We start from the raw sequence: 17,613 nt of genomic DNA on the forward strand, positions 1-17,613 counted from the left end.
TGTCCCCACTGGCTCCACCCTTGCACTGTGGGGTCACCTCTGTAGAAGGCAACCTGCACAATGCGCTCAGACTACCCCTGTGATGTGGAACTCCTGATGAGTTTTTATCTTTTGGTACTGACTTTTTATTACTGTATTTTGATTTTACTTGTAAACTGCCTTGGAAGGGTTTGTATCCTTAAAGGTGGGATATAACTGAGCATCGTTGATAAATTAATAAGTACTGAGCACTCATAAACAGTGGGTTTCCATTTAGAATTGTAAGCTATATGTATTCTCTCTCACTTTCTCTCTCTCACTTTCTGTCTCACACACACACCCAAGAATACCATGGGTTGGATCCAGATTTACACTGGATCAACTGCGCTGTTGGAATTGGACTTCCCTGTCCCCTCCTTCCCATGGCAGCCCCTCCAGCCCCCTGAAAATGCTACACAGCCAAAAGACCCTGCTGAATAATGTGAGCTGTGGTGTGGGGAGAGATGGGGGATTTCCCAAAATTAGGTGGAGGGATCTTCCATGAGCACAACCCTTCCTCCTGAGCAAGGTTGATCCTGGGTCCAGCTCCCAAGTTCCCGCCCTGCACATATCACACCAGCCACCTACAATAACTAAGGGCTGACTTGCATAGTTGCTCTGCTTGTGGGGTGATGCTTTCCCTGGACTAAACCCCAGTCATGGTGAATGAGTTGCCAGCTGCAAGTTAAGATGCTACCACCACCCTTCCAATGTGGGTGGCCTGCTCATCTTGTGCTCCCGGTGAACAATTCAGAAGTTCTGGTTGCAAAAACCAACGGGTGAATCCAGGGAAGGCAAAGATCAATCTGTTCTTGGTCACATTCATCCAGAAGCAAGGAACAGATTTTTCCTACCACTTTCAAGTCAATGCCCAAATTAAATTTGTCCGTATGCACACAAACACATTTCCTGTGTGGGGTTGCATTAATGGAGCATCTCTGAGCATGTGTAGAAATCTCACCATGGCCAGCCTTCACACATCTGGGATTTGGGTAGCAAGAGCTCCAGGGCAGAGAGTATCCACGCTGCCTGCATCCCCATTTCCTCATTTCCAAAATTCAGCCATGTCATGTTTACCTTGTACACACATGCTCCCTGCCATCTCTCCAACTTTGCTTGCTGATATTTCATGCCCTCTGCTATTGATGTCCGCATTTCCCATTCCCAGCATCTCTGTGTAGTCAATTAAATGGTGGCTGACTTTCAGCACCCAGGAGACACACCGCTGTACACATGGCTATGCACACACACATGCACACGCACACACCACTTGCATCCTATCCAGAGATGCCTCTCTGATTTGATTAACAATTCATGTGGTATGATAGTCTTGGCTGTTCCATATGCAGGGAAGGTGCTGTTGAGATCGTGTGTGCGCACAGATAGCAAATGGCGGGGGCGATAGGGCGACTGTGCAATTGTGTGCATGTGGCAGAATTTATTTTCAGAACCAGGGTGTGTGTGTGAGAGGGACAATGAGACGGGGGGGGGGAGAGAGAGAATGAGAGGGAGGGAGAGAGATGTATAATGAAATTGCTTAATCTCAGAATTGGAATCTATGCATGACAGGGCTGAAGTCCGTGGGACAAACTACCTCTAAATGTGTGTATCAGTAGCCAGCCCTCCCTTTCTCTTTATTTTAAAAGCCACTTTGGGTCTATTGATAACAGAGAAGTGTCAGGAGGAGTGAGGGGTTCTTACCCTTTCTTCACCTGCCATTTCCCAATACCAAATCTCTCTCTCTCTCTCTCTCTCTCTCTCTCTCTCTCTCACACACACACACACACACACTCACTCACTCTCACTCACAGACACACACTCACACCAGTGACTTTCCTCCCTGAAAACTTTTCAATGAATGTTTGCAAGGTTGCAGGGCCAGCCCAAGACATTTTGCTGCCTGAGGTGAAGGACAAGATGGCGGCCTCCCCACTCCCTGGTCCATATTCAGAAGCTGACTAGACGGACTGTTGAATCATACCTCAGCCCTGGCAATGGGATAGTGTCCTCCACCACACCTGAGGCAGCAAGCTAGTTTAGGGGGCTCAGGACAGGTTGTGAGGACAGGTTGTGTGGCATGCACAGCTCTGTCCTCAAACAGAGGGGAACAGCTGAGGAGTCCAGGAGGAACCACTGGGTGTTGTCATCGTTGCCCACAAGAGTCAGCTGCCTGCATCCCAAGGACATCTCTGTGTGAAGAAGAAATGCGCAGTCTCGAATGAAAAAGAAATGCGTCTGTGTGAGAGATTTAGGCGGCAACCCTATGCGCACTTCCCTGGGAGTAAGTGCCATTGACCACAGTAGGATTTACTTCTGAGTAGACATTATAGTGTGGTGCTATATTGCATCTATATTAAGCACATACAAAAGCATGTGTGTGAGAGGGGTGCATTTGAGTCGCAGTTTTGATCGCATCTGACTTGTAGCAGTCAGTTATTGGACAGCCAATTTGCAGTGGATGTCAACATTAGACAATATCAGACACGCAGAAATCAAACATTTGACAGTATCTGCTAGGTGATTTGCAGCGAAAATGGTAAATGTTATATTAACTACAATCGTTCCTTTAATCTATCAAAGCAGGCAAATTTCAAATTTCGGTATGTCAAGTTTGGATTCCAAAATTCAGATACTGAATATTTCCCATATCACTCAGAAAAGGGGTAAGAGGTGGTGGATGCCTCACAAATGAATTTTCACTAATCCCAATGCCATCCTGAAAGTATTTCCTTTATTCTTTATTTAGAACATTGGTTTCCCACCTCTCCATGCGCTCGAGAAGCTTGCAATAAAAAATAAAATCACAAGCCACACAGCCTAAAACACTGATTGTACAAATAAAACATTCTATAATGTTTAATAGATATAATATTCTATAATAGAGAGCCAGTGTAGTGTAGTGGTTAGAGTGGGACCTGGGTTCAAATCCCCACTCGGCCAAGAAGCTCACTGGGTGACTTTGGGCCAGTCAAGGACTCTCGGCCTAACCTACCTCGCAGGGCTGTTGTGACGATAAAACGGAGAGGAGGAGGAGGATCAGGTATGCTGCCTTGGGCTCCTTGGAGGAAAAGGCAGCATATAAATGTAATGAATGAATGAATGAATGAATATTTTAAAAAAAATAACATTCCATAGGCCCAGGACTTCAGGATTTGCATCCCTATAGATGTTGCTGCTTCCTCCCACCCCCTTTTTGGAAATTGGATCTGACAGTGAAATTAGGTATGGTAGTGGGAGCCATGTTTGTTGCTCGCACATTTACAAGCGGGGACAGTGGTAATTTTAAAAGCAAAAGGACTGCATGGGCAAGGAAAGCTGAAAAGTCCCGCTCTCTTACCTCCTTGTAGTCTGTCACTCAAACATATTTTCTTCCCAGCCAGTATCAAAGCCAGGCTGAAAAAAGTACCTGAGATGACAAACCATACCAGTTGGTGGGCAGCTATGAGCCACGGTTTTTCCCACAATGCCCCAGAGCACCCAACATAACATTTCACCAGAGCATTGTGGGAAACTTCAAATGATGGCCTATCACTGTCAGTTGCTGATGTTAGGTAAGCCTGTGGCCCAGGTAAGTCCCTTAAATATGGCGCTGGGTCTGACAACTCTCCTCACCCACCCATATCTTTGGTTGTTAAAACTCTCCACCTCTTGCTTTACAGGTGATGAACGAGCTGAAAGGGGCTGTGCCTTTAGCCCTGCTCCCAATGTCGCACAGCTCATCCTGCCCCTGCCCATCCACATATTAATGTGGACAACTGAGGCAGGGAAGCATGCATAGGGCCTGAGGACAGCCTCCACGCATTGAGGCCTAGACGTGAAGGCTCCCCTGCCTCAGACGTCCACGGTAACACATGGGGGATGGGGTGGGAGGACACTTGCAGCCTGGGGGTAAAGGTGCCACCCTGCAGCCCCTTTCAATACACAATGCCTGAAGGGGGCTGTGAATAAACAGACATGGCTGCCCCCGCCAGGACTGGGATGCGGGCCATGTGAACAAGGAAACATAGTGAACCCTCACACACAAGCAGCTTGTGTGGATGCAGCATCCGCATAACGAGACAGTACAGGGGCTCGCACTACATGGGCGATGTTTTCTACACCACTGCAGACCTGGGAGGGACGGAGTAGAAAGGCGTCGATGGAGTGGCATGGAGAAAATTGCCACGCGTGTACAGTGGCTCACCAAGTCAAGCAGGAGTTGGGAGCCTCTTTCAGCCCGAGGGCCAAATGTAATTTTGGAGGAGCTCTCAGGGGCCACATTCCAGTGGTGGGAAGGGCCTGAGGCAAAATGGATGGGGCCCAAAATACGCAAAATACCAGCATTTTGTGGCTTAAAGCTCTCAGTGCCAGTAACTGAGCCTTAGGAGAGGCATTTCAGCCTTTTATAATGGGGAAAAAACTGCACAAATGCCAGGAAATAATCAAATGATCAGTAGTTGGGGGACATCTGAGGAACCCTGGATAGCCAGATAGTGGTTGGGGGACATCTCAGGAACCCCAGACAGCTGGAGAGTAGTTGGGGGACATCTGAGGAAACTATCAGTAGTTGGGGGGCATCTGAGAAACCCTGGATGGCTGAATAGTAGTTGGGGGGCATCTGAGTAGTTGGGGGGCATCTGAGGAAATGATCAGTAATTGGGGGTCATCTGAGGAACCACAGATGGCTGGATAGTAGTTGGGGGACATCTGAGGAACTGATCAGTAGTTGGAGGACATTTGAGGAACCCCAGATGGCCAGATTTGGCCCCCGGGTCTGAGATTCCCTCACCCCTGATGTAGACAAATAACTGTCGAAGGAGTCTCCATGTATCAGTAACCATACAATTACCATAATCCTAAAAGTAGTCTGTTTTGTCATGGGAAGTCATGTCCAGTCTCTGATCATATATTTGAAAGAATGACACTGAATGTTGGTGTGTTCCTCTCTTCTCTGAACACTTTCTCTGTGTCTCTTTCCCTTCTAACCCTCCATTCCACCACCCCTTCCCTGCGTTCCTGCTCTGGGGGTTTCATTTTAATGGTTAATCCTCCCCACTTCCCACCTTTCCTTCTTTATGTTGTATCTGTCACTGTGCACCCCAAATTACACCTCTCCCCACTCTGCATTCCATACTTCCCTCTGTGGTTATATGTTTCTTCTCTTTATGCCACCATCTACCCCCGCTCCACCCACCTACATGCTTTCTTGCCTATCACCTCTCTGCCCCCTGTCCGGCCCTGCCCCTGTCCCCCACTGCCACCCTTCCCGTTTCTCTCTTTCACTCCCAGATTTTAATGATGTGATTCCAGAGACCCAGAGGCTGGACAGCAGCTTGCAGAAGGCCCGAGCTCAGCTCTCAGCCAAGGGCAGGCGGCAGCGTCCCTCCAGGTCCCGCTTGAGAGACAGCGTCAGCTCCACAGAAGGGGATGAGATCCTGGAGAAGAAGGTCGGTACCTCAATTCCTCTCTCTGTCTTGCTCTAATTTTGCGTCTGACTAGCTACCCATGCCTTGAGCAATCTATTTAGCCGCCCACTCCTATGAAAAGGTTTCAAGCAGTTGCAGGCAGGGTGCTTGCTTCTGGGGTCCTTTGGTGGTGCCTGTCAAGATGGCGGAGGGCAGTGGTAGCACCAGCCCTCCGGGGAGGCTCACTGGACCGCAGCTCTCCCTTCAGTCTATACTGAGTAATCTAGGAGAGGAACTGGGCTTATGTTACCGAAGTGCCTTGTGCTGGTCAAAGATGGAAGAAGAGGGGCAACTCAAAGCGGGCATTATGCTGTTTGATTAGTGTGATCTCAGTTCACACTGGCGGCAACCCCAGCGATCAATGGATGCAGGGTCACACATAGGCAGGAGACACCCAAGGAAAAGGGCAATCCACACTTGTGTTTATTTTAGGAAGGTGAATATTGGCAAGGAAGGGGCTAATCCTTCCTGCCAGACTACACTGTGTATCTAAAAAGGGGAGTTAGATGAGATCTGACTGAAAGGGTGGCACCAAATTGAGGTTGCTGCTCCAGCCACTGTGTGGAAAGCTAAAATGTCCGTCAGGTCAGGCTGAGGGTTCTGGACACTGCCTTGCACTCCGTGTCTGCTATTGAGCTGAGTAGGGATGTGCCTAGAAGGAAAACTCGAGCTCATCGAAGTTCTCCAAATTACACCTCAAAACTCATAACATAAGAAGAGCCCTGCTGGATCAGACCAAGGGTCCGTCTAGTCCAGCATTCTGTTCACACAGTGGCCAATCAGCTGTCGACCAGGAACCCACAAGCAGGACATGAGCACAACAGCACCCCCCACCCATGTTCCCCAGCAACTGGTGTACATTGGCTCACTGCCTCTGGTACTGGAGGTAGCACACAGCCATCAAGACCAGTAGCCATTGATAGCCTTTTCCTCCAGGAATTTGTCCAACCCCCTTTTAAAGCCATCCAAATTGGTGGCCATCACTACACCTTGTGGTAGCAAATTCCATAGTTTAACTATGGGCTGTGTGAAGAGGCCCTTCCTTTTCTCTGTCCTGAATCTCCCACCAAACAGCTTCATGGGATGACCCTGGGTTCTAGTATTATGAGAGAGGGAGAAAAATGTCTCCCTATCCACACCACGCATAATTTTGTAGACCTCTGTCATGTCTCCCCTTACCCTCCTTTTTTCCAAGCGAAACAATCCCAGCTGTTGTAACCTTGTTTCACAGGGGGGTTTTGTTCTGTTTTGCATCCATATCAGATTGCGGCCTTGTTCTTTTTGCATGGGAATTCACATGTATTTTCTGCATTTTTTTCCAATTGCCCATACCAACTGTGCACATCTTTGAAATGTATGCATTCTTCTCCCATTGATTAAAGTGTGCGCATTTTCAAAAGTATGAATTTTTTCATGTACATTTTTTTAAATGTATGGATGCTGTTGAATGCATTTTTTTGGTCCATGAATCATATTGCAAGCTCAGAAATGTATAGATTTTGACCGCAGATTACATTCGAATTTGTGTTCAGGAGGTTCTAACTGGGTTAAGCCTGATCAAAAATGAACTGAAACTAATTTCTTTTACATCCCTAGAGCTGAGTTCCTTTACTACTGAGGTGGATCAGACAACCCCGCTCCCTCTGCTAAACCATAGAATATGTGACACAGACGATACTTCTTCCCTGATTTGACCCAACGTATGGAGGGGAGTAGAACACGCAGATCCTCCACACCCACCTGACTCCATCTGTACTCATAAAGACAGATTGTCCAAATGCCATCTATGCGTGTACAATTGAACGCTCACTGGCAAAAATTGCACTGCTGGCCTCTGGAGTTGATTAGGAAATCGGCTGTGCATGTTTTTACCAATGCACACTGTATTGTACCCACGTAGGAAGCATTCGTACAATCCATCTCGACATGGTCAGGTAAGACTAGTGGAAAGAGGCTGTGTGCACCCCCTCCTGTCTACATACTGAGCCAGATCGGGGCAGAAGTACCATCCAAACCAGTCCAAACCAGTTTCACATACTCTCTGGTTTAAAAAAATTGAACCTTTGTGCTGGCTTATCATTAGAGTTAGTGTAGTGTTGTTATTCACATTTAAAATCAAAGGCAGCTGCAGTATTTCCCTCCATTTATTAATCTGAAGACGTTCCTTGAAAAAGGTGACTATAACCAAATAATAAAAAAAACAGACTGAAGGCGCAATCCAGTGGAGATAGTCGGCCGCCTCTGAAGTCGGAGGCGATTGACTATCCAATGCAGGGGCTGGCGGAGAGCAGAAGGGATCGTCTCCTCTGTGCTCCGGCTGCCCTGCATTTGCAGCTAGACAGCTGATTTCTATCTAGCTGGGGTGGCTTGGAGGCAGGGGGAGGCCAGATGGTGCATAGGAAGCATCATACTGGCGCTTCCGCCATCCCCTCCCTGTCCCCAGGAACTCCCCCTCTCCCCCTGCTCTGCTTTGCTCTTCCGAGTGCAGAGCCAGGGATGAACCACACCGCCTACGAGGCAGCAGGGGTGGGGGCAGGGAGATGGTTTTCTGGGAACCAACCTTGGAGCTCTGGCTCTGAGGTCGGTTCCCAGAATATGAAAAATCCTATGGCCGTCTAGCAGCCATAGGATTGCTCCCTAAGAAGATGGATTTCAAGTGTTGAGATTAAAACATGTTTGAAATGTTAATCCAGTTTGATATTTTGGATGCCATTATCTGGTTTTATTTGGATCTTAACTGTTTTCTAACATTTTGTCACCCACCTCTGGGTTAGAATGGACTAGAAACATTACAGCACAATTCTGCACATGTCCACTCAGAAGTAAATCCACTGAGTTCAATGGGCTTACTCCCAGGTTAGTGGGTGTAGGGTTGCAGCCTAATTTTTCTTGGTTGGATTCGGACTTAAAGTAGACCCACTAAAATCACTGGGACACAGATAATCATGACTAACCTAAGTCACTTTGATTTTAATGGATCTGCTCTAAGAATGACTGTCTGGATCCAACCATCTGTCTCTGTATCCACTGATATGTACACTTCCCTTAATATCTATATGAGTATCAGCATCATCCAGATTAATTTAGCACTTAGAGCATGCTAGGCCCCTGTACATGAAAAAAGACTGCCAAAAACGATGAGGGGAAAAAACACACACCCCAGCCTAGCCTGCTCCTGCACCTTTAACAGAGGATTCAAATGTAGAAATCAGCAAGAGATGCTTTTCATGGCATCAGGCAGAACATGATCACCTGCAAACTGGTGCAGATCAAACTTCTGCTAAAGGGGGAGCCACAGGGCCTGATTCAAAACTTGGTGACTCTACCCTCTACATCAGTCCGATGAGGAGGGACCATAGCTCAGTGGCAGAGCACATGCTTTGCTTGCAGAATTGCCCAGGTTCAGTCCCCAGCAGTTCCAGTTACAAGGATCAGCTGGAAAGTAGGTGAGCTCCAGAAAGTGCTTGCAGAGCAAAGAGTTACTTGAGTTACTTGAGGTAACTCAAGTAAGCAAGACAAGCTTGGACAGATGAAAACCTGCTTTCCACCCAAAAGGGCAGAGGTTCAGTTTCTGGCATCTCCAGTTTAAAGAAAGGATTAGGTAGAAGGAGATGTGAAAGATTCTACCTGACACCCTGGCAAGGCTCTGGCAGTCAGAATAGACAATCCAGGGCTAGGTGGACGAATAGTATGAACTGGTAGTAGACAGCTGCCTGGGCTCCCATCTCTTCTGCCACTTTGCCCATTGTGTCACGCAGATGGCTTGCTAGGCGTTAACTACCTCTGTTAAAACAACTCAAATGGCCTCTGAGTTTCCCGACCATTGAGAATGGTCAAGCATGCTCAAGCAAACATCCTCCATGGATGGCCAGATGGCGCATCGTTGCCTGAAAGAGCACCCTGGTCTACCGCGTGTTCACCTGTGAACTTCTGCCAGGATGCCCGGGAAACTGGACCCTGGCAACCTGCTCTCTGCTCCCCCCTGCAGGCGGGAGATAGCTGTGGAAGCCCACTCCATCACCTGAGGTCCCCTCTTCACGGTTCGCTCCAGGCCTCCTCGCCACTCTCTGGCTCCTCGCCCTTTGCTCGCACAGCTGAGTTCTCCTTCGACGCCCCGACAGCCCGGAGGACCCTGGAGCAGGAAGAGCAGCACTCCTCGCCGCTCACCCGTTACCGGCCCCTGACCAACACCTCCTCCCAGGAGGCCTTAGCGGGCACCCCCACCAGCTCCTCGCCCAGGTCCTGCCACAGCTCGGACAGCTCGCCTATCTATGCACGCAGAGAGAGGCACAGCGAAGGTAAGCACTGACCCCCAGGCAACTGGGGTCAAGGGAGGCATGGGGCTTGCCAAAACAAGCCTCAGAATAAGCAGGGCAGTGGTGTGGGGTGAGAGAATTGCCTATAGGATAGTCCTGAGAGATGCAGGATGTGCCTATAGCTAATCTTCACCCCAGGGAAGGGGAGGGGGGAAATCTAACAGAACAGGATGATTGTGCTGCATGTCTATGGAATAGCGCTAACTGGAGCAGTAGGGTTTGGCTAGAAATCCTAGAACAGTACCCTCAGAGCAGAAGAGTTCAGCTGTGAGTCCTAGGACATGCGCCATCCAGAGTAGCTTTAGAAATTGCCCAGTGGTTTAGGGTTACTCCTCAGTCAAAAGATACTGTGGTAGACTACCCTTTTCCCTATTCTGACTCTTCCTTGCCATTACAGACACATAGTAGTCTTTTACACAAGAACATAAGAAGTGTCATCCTGGATCAGACGAATGGTTCATCTAGTCCAGCATTATGTTCACACAGTGGCCAACCAGCTGCCCACGGGAAACCCACAAGCAGGACATGAGTGCAACAGCACCCTCCTGCCCATGTTCCCCAGCAATAGGTGTACTTAGGCATACTGCCTCTGATACTGAAGGCAGCATATAGCCATCAGGACTAGTAGCCTTCAGTATCAGAGGCAGTATGCCTATTTGTCTAACACTCTTTTAGAACTATCCAAATTGGTAGCCATCACTACGTCTTGCGGAAATGAATCCCATAGTTTTAACTGTGCACTGTATGAAGAAGTCTTTCCTTTTATCTATCCCGAATCTCCCACCAATCAGCTTCATGGGATGATCCCCATTGGGTTCTAGCATTATGACAGAGGGAGAAAAATGTCCTATCCACTTTCTCCACACCATGCCTAATTTTGTGTAGCGTGTTCTTGCTGCAGCAGATAAACATGTAGAAATGTATTTTTCTACATGGATTGCTTTTGTTGCACCAGGGCACGTTCCTGACAGGATATAGCTGAGTCATTCCAGAAAGATCCTGTTAAATCTTAAATAAAATAAACATATGTCACATAAGCAGAATGCTTTTGCTCCTAAATGTTTTTACTCTCAACTTCTGTGTGCTTCTTTCTGAGGGTGAATTTCATCCAGGGCTTAGTTTCGGACCCTGTTTTCAATGCCAGACCACATCTGCAGAACACGAGAAGTGGTAGTAAAAAAGGCAGAGTCCTTGAGCATGTGCAGAATGCCTTTCCTTCACATAGCCTGCTCCCACTCCTCTGGGATAGGAAGGGAGAGTTTCAATGCCTGCCAGTTCCATGGTGAATCAGGCTTTGGCACAAGCAAATAAAATAGCAGCTTTTTCTCCCTGCCTGTTTCCCCTTCCAGATGACAGCCGGGACACAAGCCCACCAGAGCCTGCAAGCCCCACTATCGGGCTTGACAAGAAAACCCGGCGGAAGTTCCTTGATTTAGGGTGAGTCCTTTTACGTTGCTTAGTGTAAAAAGAGTTGTAGATGGTGTGGATCAAGACATATTAATTCATTTCATCTCCCTGTGTTTCCGGACATTTCTAGATGATGCTTTTATCCCACACCTTTACCGAGGCTTCTGCTTCCAGATTTTTTGCGGGATTAAGATCAGCTCCTTTACATGTGCTTTTTTTCCAGGGGGTTTCTTTCTCTGCCTTTCTATATGTTTCATTATATAGCCACTAGAGTACGCTGTGGTGTAGCAGAATTGCAGAATTACACGAGACTGTCATTTCTCCATATCTAAATAATACCTGACTTTCCTCATTCAGACCCCCCCCCCCCCGCAATAATGGTTGCAAAGCACAGGAGAGGCCCTGGAAGATGATGACATCGTGTAAAGGATGACATACTACCATGAGTAAGCAATCACAAGCACACAATAAAAGCCTTGTGTGGAAAGGCTCTCCTTCCATGGCCACCCCTGCTCATGTGCCTTCTATGTATCTGAGAACTGCACATAATTCTTCCATGTTTTCCTAATTATCCTGTTCCTCATCCATAGGGTCACTCTCAGAAGGGCATCTTCTGGAAAAAGCAGGAAAGAGAAAGGGGGCAATCGGCTTTCCATGGGGAACAGGTAAGCAATTAGAATTTCCTGAGGCTCCTCCCAATTAATTTCTTGTTCAACCCTGAAAATTATTTGGAATACCCACAAATACAGGTGCATCAGGAACTTCCACCAGGAAAGTAGTGGAGACTTGAGCCAGTAGGATACCCCTAGGGATGACTCAGCAGATGAGTTTTGCTCATGCTCAAGACTCGATTATGACAGGAATTTTTGGCCAGATAGACGGCATTAATAAACTGGATGTTTTGTGCTTCCCTCCCCGCTGCACTGTATTGCTTTAACATAGTAAGCTGCCTTATACCAGGTCAGAGACTATTTGCTTGTCTCGCCTAGTGTAGTCTACTCTGAGTGGTAATGGCTCTCCAGGGTCTCAAGTGGAGGAAGGCTTTCACCTCATCTGCTAACGCTATTAGAAATGCCAGGGATTGAACCTGGGACTTTCTGCATGCAGACATGCGCTGTACCACTAAGCTATGGTCCAAGCTTGACTTGTTTGCTTGAGTCACCTGGCACTCTTTGCTCTGCAGGCTACTTTCTCTAGTTCATCTGCTGTTTTCAACTCCTGGCATGTGAAGATCTGGACTGTGTGGGGTGGCTAAGGTGGGGTTCAGGAGCACATCTTGCCTTTCCAGCAAGGCAGCAGACCAGCTGACCTGTTGGTGACATCTACTTTTGCGGTCCTGTATCATCTGATCATTATACCCTGGCTGTAGGACTTTTTCTATCTGAACATGCATAGGATTGCACCCTAAAACACTTTAATTGGTTAACAGGCCTACTTTCACCATGCTTGTAACTTCCCCCGTGATTCTTACGTCCTAGAAGGCACCTCATGCAAGCTTATTCTCTGAAGCTATGCATGTTTAAGCTAGAGATACTACCAGATTTCACACAGGCAGAAAACTTCAAAACTGTAGCTCATGATCAAACTACACTGGAACAGACAGACAATTATCTAGTTCTGCCCATTCTGGAGGCTTCTGCGATATAGGTGGCTTTGTTATACGTGCTCAGATCCTGGAGACACTGGAGCCCCAAAAATCTGGAAATGGGGTATCTGGTAGCATCTCAGACAGCTTCTGGAAGGGAACTGGAAAGTTTGACAGGAACTTTTAATGAAACAGCATGATCTGGCAGGTCTTATCAGGAACAGAAGTGGGTGTTTCTGTATGTCCAGTCAGTGCTGGCTCCAGGTTTTGGGGGGCTGTCAAGCACAGCACCCTCAGTGGGACACATAACCTGGAATAGGCAGGACATGTAAACTGAGAATTCTCCTAAGCTGCATTTGATCTCTTTGAATACTCCGTGAAAATGGAAATGGCAGCAGGGCAGTGAGCCCCCTGCTGTCTTGGGGCCCTAGCAAATGTCCAATCATGTCACCCTCTGGAGCCAGCCCTGTGTCCTGCTCTAGACTGAGTCCCAGCTCTTTGCAAGCAAATGCAGGGAGCAATGCAATAGAACAATTTGGCAAGCAAATCGTCAAGCACACAGGTTTCAGTCCAAGGTGGTTTAAGCTATTTTATTTATTTATTTATTTATTTATTTATTTCTATACCGCCCAATAGCCGAAGCTATAAGGCAGGAGTGGTCAAAATCCAGGCAGAAGTCAGGCAACAAGGATCAGGCAATGCAGGAGCAGACAAGAGAACATGCAAGAGGTCAAACACAGTAAATCATTCAGGTACATTACTCAGCAGAGAAGCAGGGTCAAGAAACAGTCCCTGGGTCAGTAGCATGGAGCATCCATCACAAGGCAAGACACAGGAGACAAGGTAACAGATCCTGGAACTAGCAGAGGCATTATTTCAGCAGCTCTTAAGTTGCCAGTAAGAGCTGATCTAGCTAAAGCTACTACAACCCCACCCGGGGCTCAGCTGCTTCCTGTTAGAGGCTTGTCAGATGTCCTCCTCATGAGTAGCCCTCTTCAGTAAGTGAGCACTCCTTTGCCTGGCAACCGTTCTATCATGGACCTTAAGGCGTTGGTGTTCTTGGGGGCTAGGCTCAGAATCTGCTCAGAATCTGCCTCAGAAGCTGAACTCTCTGCCTCTCTGGGAGGCAGGTTCAGAGGCATCACCCCTGAGGGTCCCGGACCGTCTTGGCTAGTGCCAGTGCCAGGGTCTCCTGAGGGGCCAACTGGCTCTGACGGTTCTGGCTCATCCTCTAAAGATGACTCCAGTGGTGGCATGACACCTGGGACCATGATACCCTGTGTCTAGGCCTTACCACGACCTAGTTGCCTGGAACTCTCGCAGCTCTGCTGAGGGAAGGGAAAGATGCACATGAAACTAACCCATTTCTGGCCATTTTTCCTAACTGGAATGCCTGCCCCTTATTTATTTATTTATTTATTTATTTATTTCATTTATACCCCGCCTTTCTCCCTCTCGCAAGGAACTCAAGGCGGCTTACATTATCCTCCTCATTATCAGCTTACTAACCCCCTTTCCTTGTTGTTCTCTGTCCCCCTTCTGCAGGGAGCCGATGGAGGGCTCCAGCCGTTCCTCTGTCTCACCCTTCATGCCTTTCTCCTGGTTCACAGACAGCGGGAAAGGCTCCGCTTCCTCAGGCAGCACGGCCTCCCCAACCTCTTCCCCCAAGAACGAGGCCTTCAGCCGCAAGAAATCTGCCTCACAGGTTACAAGTCCATCTGTTGGGGAAAGGGCTGGTGCCCCATAGAACACTGTTACTGTTTATGTGATGAGGCTGAGAGCAGTTTGTATTAGGCGATGGGATCTGAGAGGGAGGAAGTGGCGGTGAGGATGCATTCTATGTTTCTATCCTCCCAAATAATAATCTTCAATTATTATTTTGTTTATAAAAAATGGGAAGTTCTAGTTAGTGGTTTGCAGTCTTGGTTGCTCCCTGCTTTGGGCTTGGGAGACGCCTTCCTCCAGCTTTAAAATCTGACCTGCTGACTCTGAGGGTGTGCCCAGATGTACACGTCCACGATGAGCCTGCTCTGGAAGCACAGTCACTGCGCTTGAAACACACGGGCCAACTCCTGCCCTGGATTGAGCTGAGAGGAACCCGTGTTTCCCAGATGAAACGCAAATAGCGTTCCCTTATTTTCGCCGTAGTCTATGTAAATGTTTACGTAGACTAGACGTGCCAAAATAAGGAACGCAAATGGCAGCGCTCATGGGCCACCGCCATTTGCGTACGCGTTTTTTTTTTCCCCCATAGTCAGCCGTGATAGGCTACGTGACGATTCACGTAGCCTATCATGGCTGACTTTGGAAATCTAGCCGTGATAGGCTACGTAAATCGTTACGTAGCCTATCACGGGTGTGTGGGGTTTTTTGTTTTTTTTTTACTTTTTTTTTCGCGGCCGGGTAGACGGGGTGCTTCTACCCGGCCTGAATTTCGCCGGCAAGGGATGGGGCGCCTCCCCCCCGGCCTGAAGTTCAGTCGGGCGAGGGGGGGCACCTCCCCCCCCTCGCCTGAACTTCGGGGGGAGAACCGAAGCACCTCCCCCCACCACGAAGCAAGCTTCGAGGACAGGTAAGGGACTTTCGCCCATCCCGTTATTTGTAACGTACTGGTGTAACAAGAATCAAGAAAATGTTGATAAGGTGTTACCTTTTGTGTTACTGGAAACCTTGTGATATTTGTTTTGTTTTGTTGGTAAATTTGTTCATGGTCTCTATTGTTAAATTGTTGATAATACTTGGTCCAATTGTTTGTATACTTTTGTACACTTTTGTCAGCATTGTAAAAAAAAAAAAAAGGCCGAAAATGAATATCCCCCCCGCCCCCGGGGCTAAAGCATGAAAATGTACATTTGCGGAGGATTTGTGCATTTTCGCAAGTGCAAATTTGTGCAAATGTGGATTTGCACAAATTCAGGAAATTGGGGGGGAAATCGATTCTGCCAGTGAGTGGATGACTGAATGAAAGACGCCTGACAATCCATGAAACGCAGATGGAATAGATTTTACAAGATCTGTACATCCCTAGTTGGATCCAGATTTAAGCTGAATCTACTGCACTGGCAAAGTTCCTCACCCAAGTTCCTCACCCACCTCCTTCCCATGGCAGCCCCTGCAGCCCTCTGAAAATGCTACACAGTCAGGAGACCCTGGTAAATGGGGTGAGCTGTGTTGTGGGGGGAGGGAATCCCCTCAAATCAGGTGGAGGGATCTACTGTGAGTGGAGCCTTTTCTTTTGCAAAAGGCAGATCCTGGATCCAACCCGTAATCATGTACATGTATGCTCGTGCTCTCACTCTCTCTAACATACACAAAAATGGGGAGGGGGGAAATCCCCTTTCTTCCTCCCACCCCTTGCTTCACCACACCTTAGCCTTATCCCTCTGTACCCCTCAGCCACTCTTTGTGTCTGGCTTCCAGTGGGTGGGATGTGTGCAGGCGGGTGCCCTTTAGAGATCACCAGCCAGGTTCCCTGTAGGACACCTGGTCGGTGCCATTTTAAGGACATTTCTCTCTGCCTCTGTCAGCAAAGCAAGGGAAGGAGAGGAGGAGGGCTGCCAATCTGTAGAGACTGGAGCCAGTATTTATTTGCATCTGTCTTCAGGGCTGCTTTCTGCAGATCAAAGACCCATTAAAGGGATGGGAGCAACCCAGCCTGCTTTTGTTTTTCCTGGCCACCTGGTACGCCTCATCCCAGCATCTCATTTAAAAAACTAAACACTATTCTTAACTCTTCCCCATCTCTCCCTTCCCTGGCAGGAATCCACCCTGAGCGATGACTCCACCCCTCCCAGCAGCAGTCCCAAGACCCTGAGTACAGGCCCTCCCGAGACCAAGTGTTCCTACCCCTACCACACACTGTCACAGTCATCTGATGAGGTAAGTCACCTGCCAAGCTGTGACCTGGTACATCTGTGTATCCAAGCCCAGCTGTGTAGTGTTGCAGGTATCCTATGAGGACTAGAAACTTCTTTTATATAGAATTTCTTATGGGTACTGATGCGACTTTCCTGCTGTTTTCAACGTTTAGTTTGAGCCAAGGCTCACCAGTTGAAACAAGCAAATGAATAACGAGGGGCTCTGAGCTTATGTGGAATACATCCCTCGCTACTGAGTGATTACAGCTGACTCTTATACATCTGGTTTAAATCTCTCTTAACCTAATGTCAACACGTATTATCGCCAAAGTTGCATCAACTGGATAGAACAGTTTTTAAAGTTTGACTCTCTTGCTGTGTGTCTTAAATTGGGGCCTGGCCCAGCCAGGTCCCACGCTAAACAGATTCAAGGATACCATTAGGACTCAAGTCCATTTGTGTGAAAGAATGACAGAGTTTATTGATAGAAAATGGATGCAGATAGAATAAAAGCAAAGAAAGCTTCCACACACCCTTAACTCTCAGTTCAAGCACCCTGGATCCCAAAGAAGTGACGGGCGCCGTCCCACAGGGCTGGTTACCTGCGCAGGTGGTGCGCCTCCCCCCGTTCAGACGAGAACAGGTAGCAGGCCGTTCTGCTCAGGATTGTATAGGGCCTGGTCTCATCATCTAGTTCAGACTGTCAGAAAGCACACACACTCACCCCTCCTTTCATCCAGAAGGAGAAAGGCTGGGGCGGGGGGGCTTTCTCTTGGCAAGAAAGCAGTTTTCTCATAGCAATGAAAGGAGCATTCCTTATCGGTTCGAAGGTACACAGTGCGGGGAGTGACTATTGTGCACTGCTTTAGCTTCTGTTAGCAGCAAAAAGCATGGCCTTCACTGAACGTGAATACAGTTATGAGAACCAACTCGAAGATCATAAGAATTGCCAACTGCCCTAGCAAATTAGTATATGGGGGGAGCGA

General features: G+C 48.0%; 1 protein-coding gene across 1 annotated transcript in view; it reads left to right on the forward strand.

Annotated features, from left to right (window-relative positions):
• SAMD14 (sterile alpha motif domain containing 14) overlaps window positions 1-17,613 on the forward strand; it is a 32,725-nt gene that overhangs the window by 12,491 nt on the left and 2,621 nt on the right. Inside the window, exons 3-8 of the mRNA XM_084804774.1 lie at window positions 5,308-5,444; window positions 9,451-9,760; window positions 11,128-11,215; window positions 11,776-11,850; window positions 14,316-14,475; window positions 16,530-16,649. Coding sequence (XP_084660900.1) covers window positions 5,308-5,444; window positions 9,451-9,760; window positions 11,128-11,215; window positions 11,776-11,850; window positions 14,316-14,475; window positions 16,530-16,649 — 890 coding nt within the window. The remainder of the gene's footprint in view (window positions 1-5,307; window positions 5,445-9,450; window positions 9,761-11,127; window positions 11,216-11,775; window positions 11,851-14,315; window positions 14,476-16,529; window positions 16,650-17,613) is intronic.

Source organism: Heloderma suspectum, chromosome 6 (assembly GCF_057233095.1).
Source record: "Heloderma suspectum isolate Gila_16-S chromosome 6, 16-S_ref, whole genome shotgun sequence".
In the NCBI taxonomy this organism is placed as follows: domain Eukaryota; kingdom Metazoa; phylum Chordata; class Lepidosauria; order Squamata; family Helodermatidae; genus Heloderma; species Heloderma suspectum.